The sequence below is a fragment of the Brienomyrus brachyistius genome, unplaced genomic scaffold, assembly GCF_023856365.1.
Source record: "Brienomyrus brachyistius isolate T26 unplaced genomic scaffold, BBRACH_0.4 scaffold75, whole genome shotgun sequence".
NCBI lineage: Eukaryota > Metazoa > Chordata > Actinopteri > Osteoglossiformes > Mormyridae > Brienomyrus > Brienomyrus brachyistius.
The window spans coordinates 71,548-92,699 of record NW_026042350.1 but is presented as its reverse complement, the minus strand read 5'-3'; the positions used below and the strand labels follow the sequence as shown (position 1 = coordinate 92,699).

Here is a 21,152-nt window from a genome sequence, read left to right as displayed (position 1 = left end):
TACCTAGAGGGGCTTAGTCCCTTGTCCCCCCCCCAACAAAAAAACACCAGCACTCTCCTGATGTTCCACGGTCAGTGATCGGCATGTTAGTAGGTGCCTTACGTGCCGCATACATCCACATTTTGAGACTCTTGCTGAAGTAGCTCATACTTTGCAGTCATTTTTTGTTTTGGATGCATCACCAGACGTCCGCAGACGAATCTCTGAAGCTTGACGCCCTGCCCATCTGGCCCTGATTACAAATGGAGGGGGAGTCCACTCTTCTCGTTCCAGAAGCGGAGTCTCTCGGGGGTGGGGGGGTGGCAGGAGGCTGGCCAGAGACCTCTGACCTCTGGACGGTTTCACGCTCCTGGTTGTAAATGTTCCAGAGATCCCCTGGCGTGGACAGAGAGGAGAGAAGTGGCCTTTCCAGCGGGTCGTTTAACATCTCAGTGTAAGGTTACGCGGAGCGGTCTGCAGCCTCATTGCTCACAGGTCTGCATCCCACAGATCTACCGCTCGCTGGTGACCGAGGGCAAGCAGAAACATTTTTAGTTGATTACTGCACTGCGTGTTGGAACCATTAACCTGCGTTTTACACTCTTGGTAATTAAGAAATACACTTTTTAAAAAATCATTTTGGAAGTGAGAGATAAATCTCCATTCGCCACTGGACTGAGGGTTGTATTATTTCTGGCCAGTGTTGAGGCTGTAGGGCTTTATTGCCAATTGCAAACAGGCCTGGTCTTCTCGATTCACTGAAGAATAGTTTTCTGTTATCCTGCACAGTACTCCCAGTATTTCCTTATAATTTAAATTTCACTTTGTATTAATTCCTGCTGCACTGTACAGAATTTCCCTAGAAGCAAATGAAAACGATGTATATTTCAGTTGTATTTCTCGTCACGTCGTACAGGGATGCGCACTTCGTTATCCTTCACGATGAAAGAGTTGATCGTTTAAGCCTTAAATCTGGAACGGTGAGGACTCTGGAAATATCCAGAAATATGCCGATTATTTCCAAATAAGTCGTTGCTGAAAATGCTCATTTGTTTCATTTTGTTATGGTAATTAACTGGTTCCCTCTCATAGTCCAAAAACGTGTAGTAAGGTAATGGTGTCTCAAAACTGCCCTCATTGTGTGTGTGTGTGTGTTTTTGTGTGTGTGTGTGTGTGTGTGTGTGTGTGTGTGTGCGCGCACGTGCGGATTATGTTTATTACAATGTGGGGATCAGATGTCCCCCACAATGTGATACAAACCTGTTATTTTGACATTGTGGGGACCATTTTTTAGGTCCCCACAAAGATCTGTGAATGCAATCAAAAAACTAAAAAAGACTTGTATTTTTTAAGGCTGTCATAGCAGGGGATTAGGCTTAGACCCATAGAAATGAATGAAGAGTCCCCACAAATGATATGAATGCAAGTGTGTGTGTGTGTGTGTGTGTGTGTGCGCGCGCTTGTGCCCTGCAGTATGGATAATGGGATGGATGGATGGATGGATGGATGGATGGATGGACTAAATCCAGTTCCATGTTCTGCCCGAGACCAGAGCCCAGTGCACACACCGTGTAGCTCTGGTCTAGACTGAATAAACACTTTAAATCAGCAGCTGTGAGGATGCCCTTCCCTGTCACGTTATGGAAGCTGACATGCCAGGTCCTGTTTGTAAAAAAAAAAAGAAAAAGAAATAAAATAAAAATAAATAATACAATGCAGAGGCTGATGAAATGAGAGTGCAGGCAGTAGAGGAGGCGGCTCACTTTGGGCAACACACCTCTCTCACTCCCTTGCAGAAATATACACCATCCAGGGCAACTCCCACGGGCGTCCCTGCAATCTGCCCTTCCTGTACGACGGGCAGTGGTTCCACGGCTGCACCAGCGTCGGCCGTGAGGACGGACACCTGTGGTGCGCCACCACCTATGACTACTCCAAAGACGAGCGCTGGGGCTTCTGTCCAATCAACAGTAAGTCTGCTACTCTGCCCCCCTCTGGTGTTTTGTGGTACTGCTGGTTCATTTGAGTTTGCAGCACAGCCCAAGAAGACGCCTTCTGCGGGCGACTAAATACCCAAAAATGTGTCACTTCTGACATCATGCTCCGTCCTCCCGCTGTCCCTGCTTAACCTCCGCCCACCCCCACCCCCTTCCCAGGTGAAGACTGTGAGACGTTCTGGGATATCGACCCGGTGACCAAAAACTGCTACCAGTTTAATTTCCAGTCGGTCCTGTCCTGGAACGAGGCCCGTGCCAGCTGCCGGCAACAGAAAGCAGACCTGCTTAGCATCACAGAAGTTCACGAGCAGACCTACGTCAGCGGTGAGTGAACATCCAGCCGAAAAATCAAGGCTTATGCCGGTTTCTCCCTATCATTCATTTTTTAGCTGATTATAAAATGTGGCACTGCGGTAACTCAATGGGTTGCATTAATTCACACCTGCAACCCCAAAGTCGGAATAGTGAGGCTTAGAAACAGCTTTTTCCTCACACTATTTAACAACTGTAGAGTGTGACTTGTTCTAGTCTAAAAGACAAGGTCTGATAAAAGTATACATGACTCTGGATTCACAACTCTGAATCTAAATGTATTTATTGTTTGCACATGCCAGACTTCCATATTAAATCTTTACCAACCAATCAAGTGGTTTATTGTCTCTCTTTGTCTACACCAAGTGGCCAAAAGTATTGGGATGTCTGGTCATTACACCTACAGGATTTTTTATGGCAGCCCATTCTGAATCCATTGGCATCAATATGGAGTTGGTCCCCCCCTTTGCAGCTATAACATCTGCCACTCTTCTGGGAAGGGTTTACACAAGATTTTGGAGTGTGTCTGTGGGAATTTTTAACCTCTGCAGGCTTCAGCCAAGCCAGCTCGACATCTCAGGGTGCAGCGATCTTCCGACTTTCTCCTCCTCCCACATTGCAGGCGATTTGCGGAGCATCAAAGATTTCTAACCAATCACGGGTCCTAGAGTAGACCCACTATTTCTCGATATGGATACTTGTGTTCTTGTGTACCCCTTTTACGCCGTCTTCCATTGCCGAAGACCAGTTCCAATACTCAAGAACTGAAGTACAGAGGACGGAAAAAATCCCCTGGATGTCCTTCTTGCCCTGCCCCAGATATCAAGGATACATCGGTGGCATGCTCGTCATACGAGACTGATCCCATGATTCTTAGTGCCCTACGTTTGTTCTTGGAAGGCAAGTTAGCAAGAGCACTCTTGCCAAGACCACAAGTATGATCTTTGGTATTGAGAAACACCCGGTGACTAATAGGAAACAGAGAGAAACTCAAAACACATAGGCACTACATGCATCCAATAAAAGATTGTCCTATGTGGAGTTTTCATGTTTTTTTTCTATGTTTGGGTAGATTTGTGTTATTGTATGGATGTGAGTGTGTGACCTGTGAGGGCCTGTAGCACCTGGGACCTGCTGGAAGACAGATGGATAGTTAATTGGTCATTAATAATTAACGACTTATTCCATCAACACTTGTCCAAGAGACGTGAAGAAATCTGGCTTGAAGGAAGGTATTCTAAGTGGTTCCTGCTTTGTGTCATCAGGTTTACTGACGAGTTACAGCGCCTCCCTGTGGGTCGGTCTAAATGACTTGGACATCAACGGGGGCTGGCAGTGGGCAGATTCCGGGCCAGTCAAATACCTCAACTGGGAGCCCGGTGAGGGAGCTTCAATGGAGTTTCTTACACAAAACATTTTTGAGGGCAGAAAAAAAAACATTGGTTTAGAGAGATAACCAACCAGATTGTAGAGGAGGTAGGTCCAAGCAACTAGAGGAGGCAGGACCAGTCAGTCAGATGTCTTGGTCCTGCCTCCTCTAATAGCTTGGACCCACCTCCCATGAGCTTGTTTTACCTGGGCATTGTGCCAGAGTTAGTGGAACAGATGTTGACGTAATACTTGTGAAGGACAGAGGGGGGCAGTGCAGGAATCAAGTTGATGGAGAAGGTAGGGGAGCAGGGTCCTAATGCCCCATTCCCGCTGTTGTGCTACAGACCAGCCGAGTCACGCAGAAGAGGAGAACTGCGTGGTGATCCGGACGGAGTCGTCGGGCCGCTGGCAGACCCGTGACTGTTCGGTGGCCCTGCCCTATATCTGCAAAAAGAAGGAGATAACAGGCTACGAGGACTTCTGGAAGTATGAATGGATGGACAGCCTGGCTGAGGGCTGCACCTTTGGCTGGATGGAATTCCACGGCTCATGCTACAAGCTAAACCCACGCCGGCTCACCTGGGGCGAAGCCCTGCAGACCTGTAAGAGGTTGTCAGCAAACCTGGTCAGCATCCACTCCTTGGAGGAGCTGGAATTCATGGTCCAGAACCTGAAGAAAGGTGAGGCGTTCAGTTTTTAGGTCCCCACCCAACAAGGCACTTCAGGAGCCCTACGGGACCTAGTGTAGTGACTGTTTGTTGCCAGCAGGGGGCCGAGAAACCTCAGGGCCTCACACAGATGCATGGTTTGAATTGTAGTAAACAGCGTCACTGGAACACTGGACCCCCCCCCCCAGTCAGAACACTGATTACCAGAAGGCATGTGACTGTTTTTTGTTTTAATTAGACGTGGAGGAGCTGTGGATCGGATTACACGACATGCACATGCAGATGAACTTCGAGTGGTCTGACTATTCGCACGTCAGGTTCACCTACTGGCACCCGTTTGAGCCCAACAACTTCCGGAACACCCAGGAGGACTGTGTGACCATGTGGGGGCCGGTGAGTGTGAACCACCAGGGCCTGGTGCCCTGATGCACTGTTTCTGGTCCCTGGAAAGGTGGTCTCTGGAAAGACAGGCTCTGTTCACCAAGCACATTTGAACTTTTTTGTATTTTACTGAAAATGTTTGCTAGAATTTTCCACTGAAGTGAGGCCAGTGAACTTGATCTCACAGTTGTAATCGTTTTAGTTTAGATATTTTCAGTTTTCATAATTACTTCTTGCTATCTTGTACCTTGTAACCGTGTGTGTGTGTGTGTGTGTGTGCGTGCACAGGAAGGCCGGTGGAATGACAGCCCTTGCAACCTCACTCTGCCCTCCATCTGCATGAAGGGTCGCACATACGATGCGTCCGAAGTCCTCGATGAAAATCTGGAAGACGTGATAGACCACAACTGCAGAGAGGTGCCAGCCTCTGACCTCTGCCAGCTGACCCCTGTCTCCACCGCCCGTTCAGTGCCCATATGCATATGCATGCAGCTTGCATGGTCCATGCCGCTCTGCTGCACCTGCGTTTGCGCACATGCGTGTCATCGTGTGCTTGGATCCGTGTACCAGTGTGTCAGCCCTATTTGGTGTTTGTGTCTGTATAAAAAAGCCCAGCCCGTGACCTTATTTTCCAGGACCCCTCCCATGCCCCCCACCCCACACAAAGGCCCCATTCAGCCTTACTGCTGCGTCATGTGTCTTGTTCCCCAGCTGTTTACAGTCAGCCTCGGTGCACCAGTACCTGACAGGCTCTCCAAAGCTCTAACTCTTGGCCTTATCCCCCTACTGTGGTTACTGTTTGTTGAATGACTCATGGGAGCAGAAAATGATTGGTTCAGAGAAATAACCAATCAGATTGTAGAGCAGGTGGGTCCAAGCATTTAGAGGAGGCGGGACCAACCAATCAGATATCTTGGTCCCATCTCCTGTAGTTGATTGGACCCACGCCTTCTACAATCTGATTGGTTATGTCTCTGAACCAATCATTTTTTATTCTGCCCTCAGAACATTTTTGAGTAAGTAAAACTCCCACAAGCCCCCCGTACTCGCATCCCGCCCCCATGGCTGCTTGCCTAACATTCTGGGACCTGGATTCTCCCCCCCCCTCCCCCGCCAATTCTTACTCGGTTCCTGCTCCTCCTCTCTTTCCTCCCCCTGCACATATCTGCTAACGCCTCTCACTGCACCCCCGGTGCTCTGCTGCATTCGCACATCATTCACTGCCCACGGTCAAGGGCCTGTGCGTGCATTTAGCCGTGTGTGTCATGGTGAGTAATGTGGAGCTGAAGGGACAGGAATAATTATTTATGGCCATTGTCATTATTCCCAGCAAATATCTTTTGATTGAAGGTTTTTAATGGCTCCTCAGAAGCTGTGAGGCAGAGCAACTTGGAGCAAAACTTCTGTTGCAGGATTAAAATGGACAAAATTATCCATTCATCCACCCGTCTTCTAACCACATATCCTGGTCAGGGTTGCAAGAACAGTAATTTGTTCGTTCGATTTTTTACTGAGTGTGCAATCTGAAATTTTTTGAAGAACTCGCATCCTAAAAACACCACATCAGATCCTAGCCCTGGGCCTGAACCATGGGCCTCCACGCTGAAAGGCTGCCCACCCCCCCCGTTCTGGCACAGTGAAAACGTCACGTCTCTTTTTAGTTTGTTCTGGAGTCGACAAAGGGGAAGAGAGTGACAGCTCAGGACCCTCCGCTGTCACCCTGAAGGCTTCCAGACCCCAGACAACTGGGAGAGCTTTACATATCCCCCACGCCCCGCCCGCATCAGAGTTTGCCTTTTGCATGAACTGTGTACGCAGATGTGGTTTGTGCTGTTAATTTATTTTTTTTTTTTCCGTCCGTCGCGTTCCAGAGCTGCTGCATCCTTTCTCCGTCATGAATAAAAGCAAGAGGATGACGCCTGACTCTCCGCCCCTGGGAGTTTGCATGCTCTCTCTGTGCTGTGCTGCTTCTTTTCTCCATCTCGATTTCATCTGCAGTTCAGAGATTGATGTCTCTCGATTGCGATGGACTGGCATCCCGTGCTTTGTGCCTTTTGTGGCTCTAGGCTCATTGTCGATTTTGAACATGATGAGCCAGGGGAGGCCAATCTAACCCAGAAATGGCCGTTGAATGTGTGACTTTTCGCTGCAACTTCCTAATTAGATTACTAATTAGAGGACTGATTGGCTGAAGAGTCCTCACACCTGGGTTTGAACAGCTGACCTAAAGGTTATCCCAAAAATCTGTGGCTCTTTGTGGAAAAGATTGGCCACCCCCGAAATAAGCAGTATGGAAGATGAGAGGATGGATGGTCATGTTGCTGAGATCTCCTCCTTGTCACTTCTAGACCAGCTCATCTCTCTGCTCTCTCTGCTAGGGCTGGCACTGGTACCGTCCATTCTGCTACTTAGTGAAGGATGACCTGGTGACCTTCGATGAAGCACGGAAGGCTTGCGTAAACCAGGAGGCTATGCTGGTGCCCGTCACAACAAGGTCAGTCCTAAGCCTAAGCCAAACTGCAGGAAGTCTGAACGTCGGTTTGGAAAATGCTTATTTTTATGGTGAATTCTTAAAAAAATTCATACCTTTCCTGCACACATCTGCTCTGCAATTTAATCGTGAGATTATTTACAAAACGTCGAGCTTACCAAAAGGGGGTGGGTCGTGCAGACGGACCGAGATCACCATCATTATCTGAAGTGGGAGTTCTTTCTGCTGGGACTCCTGTGTGTGTGGGTGGGTGGGTGTACAATATACATATTTATACAGTAATATTTCACAGTAATATCTGGATGAATGGTGTATTAATAGAAATAGTTTTAACTGCAAAATTGCTCTCAGCGTCCCATTTGTTACGTGCCGCCACCATCCAGGCTAAAAATGACAGCGTTTACTCCGGGTAATTTTCGCCGCAGTCTGATTCTCCTCGTAAGCGGATCGCGTTTTTGCTTTTTTTGTGAGCGTTAGCAGCTTGTCGGTGGCGTGCTGCAGGCTTGCTCCTCTGGCGCCGGTCAGGGTGGCTGGGCTAACCTCTCAGTTGCGGTCACTGCAGCTTTCAACAGGCCTTCCTCAACCGGCTGACGTCGAGAACGTCGAGCTACTACTGGGTCGCGCTGCGGCATCAGAACAGCACGAACAGCTTCCGCTGGCTCAGCGGTGATGAAGTCTCCTACACCAACTGGCATGTGGATGAGCCAGGTCCTCTGCGGGCTGGTGCCCTCCTATCCGCTAGATGAGCTACAGGCACGTTTGGTCTCTCTGCGGGAAAACCTTCAGCTGTGTGACCTTCTTCCTTTCCCACACAGACTACAGTAAGGGTGGCTGTGTCGCTATGTCAGGCGTCGCCAACATGGGCAAATGGCACGTGATGAACTGCAACTCAACCCAGGCCAAGTACATCTGCCGCCTGAGCCTGGACTCGCCCCTGAGCCCAGAACCCACGGCCCCCCATCCCACACCCAGCCTTACTGGGACCTGTCCTCAGGGCTGGAAGACCAGCAACACCATGCACCACTGTTACAAGGTACATGCTCTCCCTTTAAACCTAAGAGGCTGATTAACCATGTACTCTGTCCCTCTTGTCAGTATTGTTCGCCTAAAGGGACGGTGCGTATGTTTAATCATGTTTAATCCCCCCCTGCCTCCTCCTCTCGTCGACTGCCTCTCCCCTTCTATCCCTGACCACCTTCCCCCACTTTCCTTTCGGCCTCCTCTCCCCTCCCCTTAATCGCCCCTCCCTCCCGACCCATAACCGGCCCTCCTGCTCTCTCCCTGACCACCCCTCTCCTCCTCTCCCCCACCATCTCCCCCCTCTCCCCTCCAGGTGTTCCACTTCCCCCAGCTGGAGCAGAGACTCAGCTGGCTGCAGGCTCACCTGTTCTGCCGGAAGCGCAGCGCACAGCTGGTCAGCGTCAGTGGCGCCAACGAGGAGCAGTTCATCTCCCAGGTGCTGCACGAGACGTTCGGGTAGGTGACCTGCGTGTGGATGCCTTCCGTTCATTATGGCCGCCCGTCCTGCTCTGCATTACCAGACTTGTCACCTGGCCCCGCAGGGAATCCGAGGACCACGAGCAACATTGGCTGTGGCTTGGGCTTAACCGCCGGAACCCAGAAGACGGCGGCAGCTGGAAATGGAGTGACGGGTTGGGGGTGAGCTGCTCGATCAGCCTCTGAGAACGTTTACCCGCCCAGGGCAAATGCTGTTTCATCCCCACCAAACACGTATTTATTTCCTTATGAAAGGAGTCCAATTGAACCACTTGCTCACTAGCGCCCCCTAACCCCCCCCGCTATATTTCCTCCTGCAGTATGCTTACCACAACTTTGGCACACATGACCTGTATGAGGGAAACATGCACAACTGCGCCATGTTCGACCTGGGTTCCATGCACTGGATGACGATGCAGTGCGAGTCGCAGCTGGACTGGATCTGCAAGATGCCTAAAGGTATTGCGCCACACCACCCACGGCATTATGGGTATTACTCAGATCCAAATAGAGACCTGTGGACAGGAATACTTCCCTACGGGAACACTTCCCGTCCCACAGGCAGCCGGAATCCCAGTTTAACCACACACACACCATCTGCTGCCCAGTCAGTGTGACACACGTGCATGCTGCGTTAGCAGGGCTCTTGGTGCACGGACTATGCAGTAACCGTAACCATCTTTCTGTGTCCTCAGGAACCGTTGTCAAGGAGCCGGAGGAAGGTCTGAAGTAACGCATCGCCACCATTACTTAAGGTATCCTGTGACGTTGATCTGCACGCTTCTTGACCGCGTCCCTCCGCTGCCTCCTTGTGTCCATGTGCAGAGACCAGCCTGAAGCAGTGGGTGCAGTTCCAGGAGGCCGAGTACAAGTTCTTCGACCACCGCTCCACCTGGTTCCAGGCCCTGCGGATCTGCTCCTGGCTGGACGCCTCCCTGGCCTCCGTGCACACGCTGGAGGAGCAGGCCTTCCTCACGCAGACGCTGCGCAAGGTGGGCCCCCTCGACACCTTTTGCGACGCTCTGGCTCATTTGGGGGATGCGTCTGTAGCCTGTGTTATATTTACTCAGATGTCCGGTGGTGAACAGCAAAGCAACCACAACTGGAACTTCTTGCATGCTGTTAGCTGCACAGCTGTGTCTCGCCCCATTCGTTATGGTATTTTATATTTTCCACCTGGACACCGATTTCAAAATGACATAGGAATTACCTCAGTGGCTGTAGCCGCACGTCATTGGCCGAGGCTGCAGAATATTGACCTATTAGCTGTTTACATGACTCTGCATGTCGCATTGATGGATTGTGCCGTTATGTACGGCAACCGCGGCTTGTGTCGCTTGTCCCGGTAAACGGCTCTTCTCGTGCAACGCCAGCAGATGTCCAAGGTTGAGGGACAGCACTGGTGGGTGGGGCTTCACGCCTACGAGAACGACGGCCGCTTCCATTGGTCAGACCACTCGGTGCTCAACTACGTCTCCTGGGCACCTGGGAGACCGCGGCCCGTCAGCCGCGATCACAAATGCGTCTACATCACCTCGAGTAAAGGTGAGATGTCATCCTGGGGTAGGAAGTAGGAATGCATGCAGGAGGGCTGGGACTCATGATTGACTTTTTATTTTGTATTTAAAAAAATACCATTTGTACAAGTACATAAGAATCCTTGGATTTCCGTACATCCCATTCTACTCTTCTGTTAGACAGTCCTACAAAGGTGAGAGCAAAGCTTGGGGTCATATCGCAGAGGACTCCTGGAGTAGCTCTTCGGATTAAGGCCCACAGGCACGACTACTCTGCTGGTCATGGGACTATGGGATATCACTGAGAGGAGTTACACACACACAGTCCCTCTCTTACCCACAGATGAATGGGGAGACCAGAAATGCACCACGGACCTGCCCTACATCTGCAAGAGAGTCAATGTCACCGGGATCCCTCCACCCACCCCGCATTCCCCTGCTCAAACCGGTGGCTGTCCAGACGGCTGGGCTCCCTTATTCGGGAAGGTACCCATCTGTCCGCTGCCGCTATCCTGGGGGGTTTGTTCAGTTTCATAGGCCGAACCAGCTAATCTTAGCCGGTGGCTACGGCTGTCTCTCAGGGGTGGGGGGGAATTCTGTAGAGCTTATATCAGAGACCTCACCATGGAGCAGAATTCCCCTAACGCCGCCTGTGTCTCTGCAGTGTTTCAAGGTGTTTGGGCACCGGGATTCCCAGCGGGTCACGTGGGCCGGCGCCAAGGCCCAGTGTGAAGCCCAGGCGGGCAGCTTGGCGGTGGTGTCCGATCACGTGGAACAAGGTACTGGAGAGTTTCCCCCTGATACTTCTGTACGTCTCAGTGCTTCTCAGTGCTCTTACACTCGCAGGCAAACATTCTGAGGGATGTACATCACGGCAGACATAGCATTAGACCTCGCATGGGCGTCTAGAGCTCACGGAAGCTCTGATTGGATGCCGAACGGGGAGAAGTGGCTCTCAGGCGTAGGAACGGAACAGTAACATCTTTGTATGCCGGAAACTCCGCATCAATTATTTAGGTTTTTCACTAAGTGTAGTTAGCGGTGGTCTGTCTGATGCTCCCCGCTTGCAAAACCTACTATTTTGAAGACATGGAGGGGGGGGGGAACCACAAAAATACATCTGCAAAAAAAAAAAAAATGTACGTTCCCCTTTTATTTCCCTCACCTTCCCAAGACTCCCATCATCTGAATCTTTACACCGTCAGGCCAAGCAGCATAAATTTAATATTTAGCCCTGTCAGTCAGTCAGGGCGTTTTCAGACAAGGTGCAGAGTTGTCAGGAAAGGTCGCTAACAGGCTCGGCAAGGTGGCGTCAAAACCATCCATGAGCATTTAGAAGTATGGAGACGTTTCATTCTGACTGCATTCAAAAATAATGTGAATTATGGGAAATTATTCGCTGGAGGGAAAGATACAAATTCAGTGTTTCAGCCTTTTTATCTGGTATAGAGGTGGGGGGGATGCAGTCTCACAGGCGTCATCGGGTACAAGGCATCTCGTCTGGTAGCTACAAGCAATGGAAAGATAAAGTAAATTTGGTAACTAACTCAGGCTTGGAGAGACAACAAAGAGCCAGACGTCTAAAGATGAGTCTCGATTCTATGTCTCGAGCACAAACCGACCCCTGTTTTGTCCATGAGTGTGATTAATATTTAGGATATCCAGCAAAAACAAGTAGCTACCTAGTGATTTTAGGATGGACCGGAGCAAACGGAGCTACCGGAGTGTCTCGGGGGTAACCCAGCAATTGGCAGGGGCCCTGCATACGTGAAATTCTAATTTATATGCTCAGAAAGTGCTTGGCAAATTCAACCGTAGGGACCCATCCATCCATCCATCCATCCATCCATCCATCCATCCATCCATCCATCCATCCATTTTCCAAACCGCTTATCCTACTGGGGGGAGAAACCCCACGACGAGATGGGGAGAACATGCAAACTCCGCACACATGTGACCCAGGCGGAGACTCGATCCCGGGTCCCAGAGGTGCAAGGCAACAGTGCTAACCACTGCACCACCATGCTGCCCCACTGTAGGGACCCCCATCTGCTAAACAGGCTTTACTGGGGGGGGCCTGTATTTCTTCAGATTGAAGGTGGTATCCCTAGTGATAGCCCAAGGTGACATTTTGTCAGGGAGCCCAGAAATTTTAACCACGCCTCTGGGGGTGACACAAGGGGTGCTGTGAGTGCTGCGGGCTGCTGTCAATGCGCTGTCTAGAGATGATGATGGTTTATCGATTCCAACTCTGAAAATAACTCGGACACCTAGTCAGGACAAGCATACTCAGCTTGACCTTTTTTTTTCTTTCTTTTTTTTTTTTCAATATGTCATTGTTTTTGAAGTGAGTTTTTTTATAAAACTTGTGAGTGTATTGATGGGCTAACAGATCCAAGGATTCCAAGAAAGCCAGATCAGTTCCAGGTAGTTTATTTTTTGTGCGCTTGCTTCCAGTGCCTCTCTTGCATTTAAGCTATATGCTACCCGGACCATTACAGCCGGCCATGTAAACCTGTGTGTCCCCGAGGACCGGATTGGGACACGCTTGTTGACTCGACATCAGCCTGCTGTACTCGCCGTGTCCCGTCTCCCCACAGCTTTCCTTACCACTCTGCTGCCCAACGTCAGCTTCAGCCTCTGGCTCGGCCTCTCAGACATGGACGTACGCTTCCAGTGGCATGATGGCACCCCACTGAGCTTCACCAACTGGGCCCCCGGGGAACCTGTGGCCCGCCGAGACCCACCGCTCACTAAGACCCGGGTACGCCACCTCCTCCATACTCTGTATGTCAACCCCCACCAGCCTCCTCCTGTCTCCTGTCTCAGAGCCCTGATGGGACGGTGACCCGGGGACCTCGCGGGTGAACTGTGCAGAAGGTCGTTATGGCCTCGGTGGTGATGTGACAGCTCAGCTTCCGGGCCAGATGGCCTGGGGCATCGCCGGGCCGTGCGCGAGAGCGCCCCTGAAAAATGTGCCAAATATAAAGACATTCATCTAATATTAGTGATAAGAATAAGCGAAATAAGTGGCAGGTAAATAGATAATCGAACTGCAAATTCAACGAAAGAGTGGACATTACAAACAACAACAAACAAATTTATTTTTGTATAGCGCGTTATCACAACATTACATCGTCTCAAAGCGCTTTACAGAGCCCCCAGTGAGTAAGTCAGAGGCGGCAGTGGCAAGGAAAAACTCCCTAGAAGGAAGAAACCTTGGGAGGGACCAGACTCAAAGGGGGAGCCCATCTTCCAGGGACCGGCAGGGAGAGAGTCAAATAGGAACCAGAAAGTAAAAATCCAGACCAAGATTTGATTTCAAGCAACCAGTTCAGTACTCCGTGATTATGATTCTTTATACTAAGCTGTCGGTTGAAACAAAATCTTGTTCTGAGCTTTTACTTTCTGGGCCTGAAATGGCCACCTCTGGTAATAGAGAGAACCGTAGTAGTAATTTAATCATAACCGCTTAAGCGGATGGAAAGTACCGTGACAGCAGACCGATGACAGGGGGCGCCGTGGAGTAACAGTGATGTCACATGGCTCGCTGCAGGTGAACTGCGTGGTCATGCTGCACGGAAACCCTGACAAGGTGACGGGCATGTGGGCGTCACGGGGATGCGAGGCGGAGAAGCACGGCTACGTGTGCCAGAGACGGAAAGGTATGAGACGTGCACACACGCACACACAGGCCATGGGTATAGAGGTGGAAAGTTCCGGTCTAGAAAGTAAAATTCCAGACCAAGGTTTCATTTCAACCACCCAATTACGTGTGAAGAGTCAGTCACAGAGGTCTCAAGTGGCTGGCTGAAACAAAACCTCGGTCTGGATCTGTACTTTCTGGACCTGAGCTTTCCACCTCTGGACTCAGGCACTGCCAGCGTTTAACGCCAGTAAACTACTGAACATCTTATTAAAGACTCCTGTCACCAGGAAACCAGTATCAGAGCCGCGGCTCGCGGATAAACAGATCCTGTAAGAGCTTCCGCCCTCAGGCAGTGAGGCAAGTCAATAGCTAATCAGGCTATTAGCGTGGATACCTGTTCAGTTTATTTACAGGTATAACCAGCATAACAAAAAATTCACTTCTACGAAAGACCTACATCAGCGCCTGTTTTCTCTATTGGAAAGAAATCGGAAGAGGATTTTTGCTTTTGCGAAAAGAGAAGAAAAGTGAAAATTTAGCATTCAGCGTTTGTTTATTAGTGAACAGATTACAGATATACAGTCATGCGGCGCGTAACGACATTTCGGTCGACGGCGGACCGCATATATGATGGTGGGCCCATAAGATTATAATGGAGCTGAAAAATTCTCATCGCCTTGTGACGTCACAACCGGCGGAGTTCCATACGCCGTACGCTACTCACCTCCTGTGCCGCCAGTCATATAGAAGCATGGCACATACAATTTAATGCAGTACATAGTACTTAATGATGAAAAAAATATGACGTTATTGGTTTATATTTACTGTACTTTTTGTCATTACTCAGGCCATACTACATAGCCTAGATGTGTAGTAGGCTACACCATGTAGGTTTGTGTAAGTACACTCTGATATGCCCACAAAGACGAAATTGCCTAATGATGCATTCCGCATGACTGTATCCCTGTTGTGACGCATGACTGCATTTATTCTAGTAAGTGGAACTATACTGTACGTACGTTATTTCTACTTCATATAAGCTGTGTATCGTATCATTCCCGCTTGTACCTCATGTTAGTGTTATTTTAGGTTTTATGTGTTATTTGGTATGATTTGTTAGGTTACTTTTTGGGTCTTTTTTCCATCTTATTACTTTTCTACAGGGAACTCTCACGGAAACTCATTTCATTGCCGCCATCGACCGCTGAGTGCCGTGCTGTCGTGCATTTGATAAATAAACTTTGATTTGATTTGGATTTAATGAAAGTGAACAACGCACAGCTGGGATGTGATGCGAATCTCCATGTTGCCGGACGTTCCGGCTGCCCATGTTCGGAGAACCGGCTAACTGCTAACCTCTGTTTCGGCTTAGACCCCACGTTGCCCGCGTCGCCTGACAGCCTGCCGGATTTGACTGCGCCGCTACAGTTTAGGGACCAGTCTTACCAGATACTGAACCAGCGCTACGACTGGGCGGGGGCGCTGCACACGTGCAACTCCCGGAACGCGAGCCTGGCCACAATATACGACCCCTACCAAGCGGCCTACCTCACCATGATTCTGGGCATCCTGGAGCGGCCTGCCTGGATCGGCCTGTACAACAATGGGGTGAGTCTGGGGGCAGGGAGGCCGGCCACTGGAATCAGCTCTGCCGACAGAAGCCACCAAGGTGTTTTTGCAAGGACCGCACGTTTGAGACAAGCGATTGCGGGCAGTTGCATCAGTATCCGATGGATGTGACGGAATATCCGATTGAAGTCCCCACATCTGAATGGTTGTTTTCCCCCATTTTTTTTGTGCCAGAGACGGAGCTTCACCTGGTTGGGCGAGGACCCCTTGACTTACACCGATTGGTGGGATGGGGAGCCCAGTAGCATAGTAGGGTGTGGTCATGTGACCACCATGGGCCGGTGGGCTGTAATGCCTTGTAGCACAAAGATGTACGCTGTCTGTCAGTTCAACACAGGTGACTTTCGGTTTCTATTTTCTCACAAAAATTTGTGTGTGTGTGTCTGCGTATGTGTGTGTCTGTGTGTGCATACGCTCACCCAAGAGGTACATCCGTTTTCTCCCCAACCTCCAGGACCGTCGCGTGACCACGAGTGGAGTTACTCAGGACATTGTCCGCAGATGCTCGGAAATTGGGACTGGGTAGCTTTCCGCAACAACTGTTACTCCTTCAACCTGGAGAGGCTCATGATGCACCAAGAGGCCCATGACACGTGCAGAAAGGGTGAGTGCAGTGCAGAGCAGTGCAGTACTGCGCTCACCCACCGGCATTTTGGGTTTCGCCGGCCGTTGCTGCACTCTTTCCATCGATCCTTTACTGTGTGTAAAGCCATCCTTGAAGTTTTGTTCAGTGCATGGCTGCATTTTTTTGAAATGCTGAAGTTTGAACTTGACTTGCTCGCTTCTCCAGTGGGTGCTCAGATGCTCTCCATCCTGGACGAGACGGAGAACAGCTTTGTGTGGGAGCACATCCAGGCTTACCAGGAGCAGGCCACCGGAGCTTGGCTGGGCATCAGCGTCAACACCAAGGGTGAGCCTGGGGTGTCTCGTGAGGAGCGGGCTCCTCCCCCATTCCCGGAATCCCGCTTAAATAATCGGGCAGTAGCGTCTCGCCGCAACACGGCAGCTTCGTACGGGGCTACCACAGAATGCCAGAAAGGTGATTTAAAAACAGAAAATCCCCATGGGCCCAAGGTGATGGATTATAACTTCTATGGGAATTTTTACACGTTAAGAGAGATGCACCTGTACAGTTTTTTTTTTAATATAGGACAAATCTTTTAGGATGACTATGGCTTAGTTAGCAAGAAACTGGAACCAAGAAAGATTGTATACCCCGAGTCACATGACCTCAATAGTGCGCCACAAAGATTTATATTTTGCATGAAAATACATTAGATATGCTAAACAGTGCATCTAGTGCCCCTTACGGTTTACAAATGATTCTTGCTGCCACCGAATGCTTGCCCTTCCTGTGACCTGCAGGAGGCGGTCTGCTGTGGCCAGAGAGCTCTGTGGTAGAGTATACTAACTGGGAGGTGCAGGAAGCCAACCTGAGCATGCTATCTGTCAAGAGCTGCTTCTGGATCCAGAGCAACACGGGCCTGTGGAAGCCGGGCTCCTGCAAGAACCGTACCCACGGCATGATCTGCAAGAGGCAACGAGGTATTCGCCGTGCCCTGGCCAGAGAGCTGAGGGACGAGTGTCAGGGCTACACAGGAAGTGATGTCAGATAGAAGGAAATGATGCGGAGCACAGCCGACGGCTGGATACTTTTAGCTGTCAGCGAGTGGATAGCTGGGTTGTACGATGCCGTATAAAGCAATAATATGAATTTGTAGGCTTTCTGAACATTTCTGCGTCTAATATGGAATGTTAATGTTTTTTTTTTTTAGGTGCTGATTTTACAGACTTTCTGTGTAAGTATAGACGTTACCTGGGAAGGTAGATATAAGGAATTAACTGCAGTTTGAATTTTGTAAGCTGTCCTCTGAATTTGGCTCTCTAACGCTTTTTCTTCCGCTTCCTGTGCCGCCCTCCACGCGACCCTCGTGGGAACAGCGGATTCCGGGCACCTCCCCACACTGGTGCTTATCCTGGTGACGGCCCTGGTGCTGGTGCTGCTGGTGGCATGCGCGGCCTACTTGTACCGCCAGCGGGCGGCCATCTCCCGCGGCTCCTACGAGGGGGCGCGCTATAGCCGCACTAGCACCAGCCCGGCGGGGCAGGCCGAGAAGAACATCCTGGTGTCTGACATGGAACTAAACGAGCAGCCCGAGTAGCGATGGGAAGCGCGGACGGCCCGGAGGCACGGCGCTGATGGACGCCTCACGCCTGGTTGTTCCTGTACCCTCCCCCTCCCTGCATTTTTTAAATTTTGAAACGCTGGAGATGCTGAAGGGCTGTGCTGAGCGCAGCAGACCCCAGTCACAAGCAACCCACCCCTCCCTCGACCAGTGCTGTGCCCCACTCTTGGGAGAGACCCTCCCCAAGCCGGACCAGACCGGACCGGACCTCCTCAGCGACTCACTCTGACATTCCATCTTAACGTATCACGGTGTATCCACACCTGCACGGGATACACCGTACTCTCCAGACACTGCACGGTTTCTCTGCCTTTATACTTTTCACTCTCGTCCCATCCAGAATGTGTACGTGCTAAAGAACATCTCCATTTTTTCCCCCCCCCTTACCCAGTGTCACCGTTTTGCTGTATCTGCATTTTTAATTCATCGTCTTGTTCGGAGCCTTGCCAGGTGCCTCAGAAGCTGCGAGTCCCAGCAGCCCCTTGCCCAGTTGGCCGTGGACAAACACATCGCCCTCTAGACCAAAGTTCTCCAACCGTGACACGACATGCAGAATTCTCCAGTGGAAGTTTTATTTTTTCGTACCCTCACTCAGTTATTGTGTATATGTTTGCTTTTTTTATTTTTTAATAGCCACCGAAATTCCAAGTTTGGAGTCCAGGCTGTTTGGGTTTATCCCAGGGCTCGAGGTCTTTAGGCGGCAGAGTGGAGGCGTAGGAGTGGAAGTCTGACTCCAGAGGCATAGAAACAGGAGTAAAGAGGCAGAGATACTTTATTAATGTGTCCATGTCCCTCTATCAGGTCATGCGATTTCAATAATGCATTTCTTTTCATTTTTGAATATGTACCATTAAACCTCCACCCAGGATGTTTTTTTTGAACCGCCTCTTGCATTTAAGGCTATTTTTGTTGTTTTCGTATAAACCGATTCTTGTTCAACAGTATCGTTGTGTCCCTGCTGGCTGTTGGTGTCCTGAATAGTGAAGCCGGAAGGGGGTGGACGAAGTGTTCTTATTGGTGGACTGAAACTGTCCGTCAAGTGAAAGCTACCCAACGGAAACTCTCGATTCAGTCAACTTGCCGCCAATCTGTAATTATCCAGCCGAATTGCAGCTTTTGTCATGGACGGTGCAGTAAGCTGCAAGGGCCTGTTATGGGGAAAACGTTTATCTGCTAAATCAAATGTAAAATGGCTACCCTGCCTCCTTTAGTTCTATGTGTACATTGTTGTGTTAGTGATCATTGAACCCAAAGCGTGTAACAGAATACAGTCATTAAGCATTTCTAAAGAATAATTGCTTCAGTATGACCTACTTAGGACTATAAAGTACTGCAAAGTACTGCAAAGGGCGTGGTTTATCAGAGAGAAACAGAAAAGAAAAGCTTTTGTTATTCTTTGGCTTATTTTTACCCTTTCCACCCCCCAACACACATCAGCGTTGAATATGGCTATCACCACGCAGAGTCTATAGAGTATTTTTTGAAGAATAACAGTGTTAGAGTGTGACATAATCGCTCAGCTTATTGATCCAAGATGGAGGAACGTGGACTGTTTGTAAATGTTTGATTACTAGCTGTGAATGTTTTTGGCACTGAAAAGAAAAGAGTTGTGGGGTGTTCTAGGAATCGGCAGTAAAATGAGACGTGAGGGCGTTCGGAGTACGGAGGGGAAACAGATGGCAGGAAATGGAAGGAGAGTAAAACGCAAAAACACGTGAAGCCTGTAGGAGTAAATCTAACTCGACCCCGCCCTCTGGTGGACGTATAGTGAATAACTTCCAGAAGGCAATTCTTTGTTGAAATGAAACTCGGAGGGGGGTCTGGAGATGGTGATTTTGGGTCAGACTTTGAGAGGAGCGGCCGTCACATTTAAATCCCTGTGAAGCCAGTTTCACATAAGCACCTGTTTGTATGTTTGTCATTTTTTTGTATATGAAATTAATAAAGTATATGTTGGCTTTATAAAAATGTGTAGTTTTTATATTTATAAATATGTTACGATTTTATCATTGTCATTTTTCGGGTCTTGGTTATATTTGTAGTTTGATTACTGCTGTGCATCTTGTTGCATACATATAGCCATGTTTGACCAAGATATTACATAAAGGCAGAATTACAATGGGATAGATCTGAACAGATACCATGGCAGGAAGTGTTTCTGAGGCTTCAGCCTGTATATGACAGACAGCAAAAATAGGCATTTCGAGGATATAGGCACAGATCAATGGCCCCGCATGGTCCGGAAAGGAGCCTCTCGCGCATCAGTTTGGATGGTGTTAATCAGCGGTAACCTTTCCTCAGCTGTATTGAGTTGCTGTCTGGCAGTTTGACCTTGAATGCGGAAGCAGAATATTTGGGACCCAAATTCACGTCCTTTGAGATTTTGCCCGACTTTGATGTCAGCCAACAAAGGCAACCAAATCAATGCATCAGTGTCTGTTTTGTAGAACAAAAATGAAAAGCTTACATGTCAGAGGCCCATCCTAGCAGCGATCCTTAGTGCTGCTGCCTGACACCTGCAGGAATTGCGGGTTCCAGTCCCACCCCTGCTCTGTGTGTGTGTGTGTGTGTGTGTGTGTGTGTGTGTGTGTGTGTTTGCATGTTCTCCCTGCGTCACACAGGTACTCCAGTGTCGTCCTGCAGCTCAAATTACAAGCATGCAGTTAGCATTGGGCTAACTGGTGTCTCTAAACTCGGTGCACCTGCCTGGAACAGGCTGCAGGCCAAGATGAGCAGTTAGAAGATGGATGGATGGATCTACCAGAAAAAGTAAGTAAAAGTGTCATTCGAGACCAAGCAAATTCACTCACAGCCAGGGCGACACATTATCACATATGTAATGCAAATGCATGTCTGAAAAAGGGGGAAGTGGGTGTGGTTGCCACTGGAAAGTGGGCGGGATCTCTGCCCTGTCACTCATCTGCTAGTTTGTTTTGTGTGTTATAAGCCTGCCTTACGTGGGCCTCTGTTTCCTGTTTTTCTTCTAAAACGACAGAATAGAACAAACTCTTCTAATGAGCGGCGAGTGAGTTTTTTTGTTGTTGTTTATTGACTTCAAAAATGTCTCAGGCAGAGCCACAAAGAGGGACGTCCTCATTGGCCAGATGTCGGCTTGGCGTCAGGCACTGACCAATTGGGAGCGGAAGTGGGCCGTGTCTTTACACACAGTGTAACACGCTCATTTATTTGATAAAAATTTTGCATGGTGGATGTCACTGTGACATCAATATAAAATTGTAAAACTAAGAAAAACCACAGAGATATGTGACACACATTAAAAACATTATCAGTAGGCAATAAGTGACAATTCTCATTGCAGACAGTAAATAACACATTGTGATATATTTCTGTTATTTTGTATCTGGTCACTGGGTCACCATAGCTGATGAGGATTTGGCCAACGGCAACAAAGTATCCCTAAGTGTCAAATTCCATCATTAACAGAAATCCAACATGCCGCGTTGACCACTGTGTT

At 49.3% G+C, this 21,152-nt stretch overlaps 1 protein-coding gene across 1 annotated transcript in view; it reads left to right on the top strand.

Moving 5' to 3' along the window:
- The window catches only part of mrc2 (mannose receptor, C type 2), a 31,864-nt gene extending 12,219 nt beyond the window's left edge, over positions 1-19,645 (top strand). Inside the window, exons 3-28 of the mRNA XM_049003216.1 lie at positions 1,776-1,949; positions 2,136-2,300; positions 3,554-3,667; positions 4,004-4,339; positions 4,566-4,720; positions 4,997-5,125; positions 7,087-7,202; positions 7,762-7,907; positions 8,015-8,232; positions 8,533-8,675; positions 8,762-8,858; positions 9,017-9,155; positions 9,392-9,418; positions 9,522-9,688; positions 10,073-10,241; positions 10,557-10,699; positions 10,878-10,992; positions 12,814-12,977; positions 13,770-13,878; positions 15,235-15,470; positions 15,666-15,828; positions 15,946-16,095; positions 16,282-16,401; positions 16,857-17,036; positions 17,267-17,290; positions 17,433-19,645. Coding sequence (XP_048859173.1) covers positions 1,776-1,949; positions 2,136-2,300; positions 3,554-3,667; positions 4,004-4,339; positions 4,566-4,720; positions 4,997-5,125; positions 7,087-7,202; positions 7,762-7,907; positions 8,015-8,232; positions 8,533-8,675; positions 8,762-8,858; positions 9,017-9,155; positions 9,392-9,418; positions 9,522-9,688; positions 10,073-10,241; positions 10,557-10,699; positions 10,878-10,992; positions 12,814-12,977; positions 13,770-13,878; positions 15,235-15,470; positions 15,666-15,828; positions 15,946-16,095; positions 16,282-16,401; positions 16,857-17,036; positions 17,267-17,290; positions 17,433-17,653 — 3,920 coding nt within the window. The 3' untranslated portion in view covers positions 17,654-19,645. The remainder of the gene's footprint in view (positions 1-1,775; positions 1,950-2,135; positions 2,301-3,553; positions 3,668-4,003; positions 4,340-4,565; positions 4,721-4,996; positions 5,126-7,086; positions 7,203-7,761; positions 7,908-8,014; positions 8,233-8,532; positions 8,676-8,761; positions 8,859-9,016; positions 9,156-9,391; positions 9,419-9,521; positions 9,689-10,072; positions 10,242-10,556; positions 10,700-10,877; positions 10,993-12,813; positions 12,978-13,769; positions 13,879-15,234; positions 15,471-15,665; positions 15,829-15,945; positions 16,096-16,281; positions 16,402-16,856; positions 17,037-17,266; positions 17,291-17,432) is intronic.
- The last annotated feature ends 1,507 nt before the right edge of the window (positions 19,646-21,152 follow it).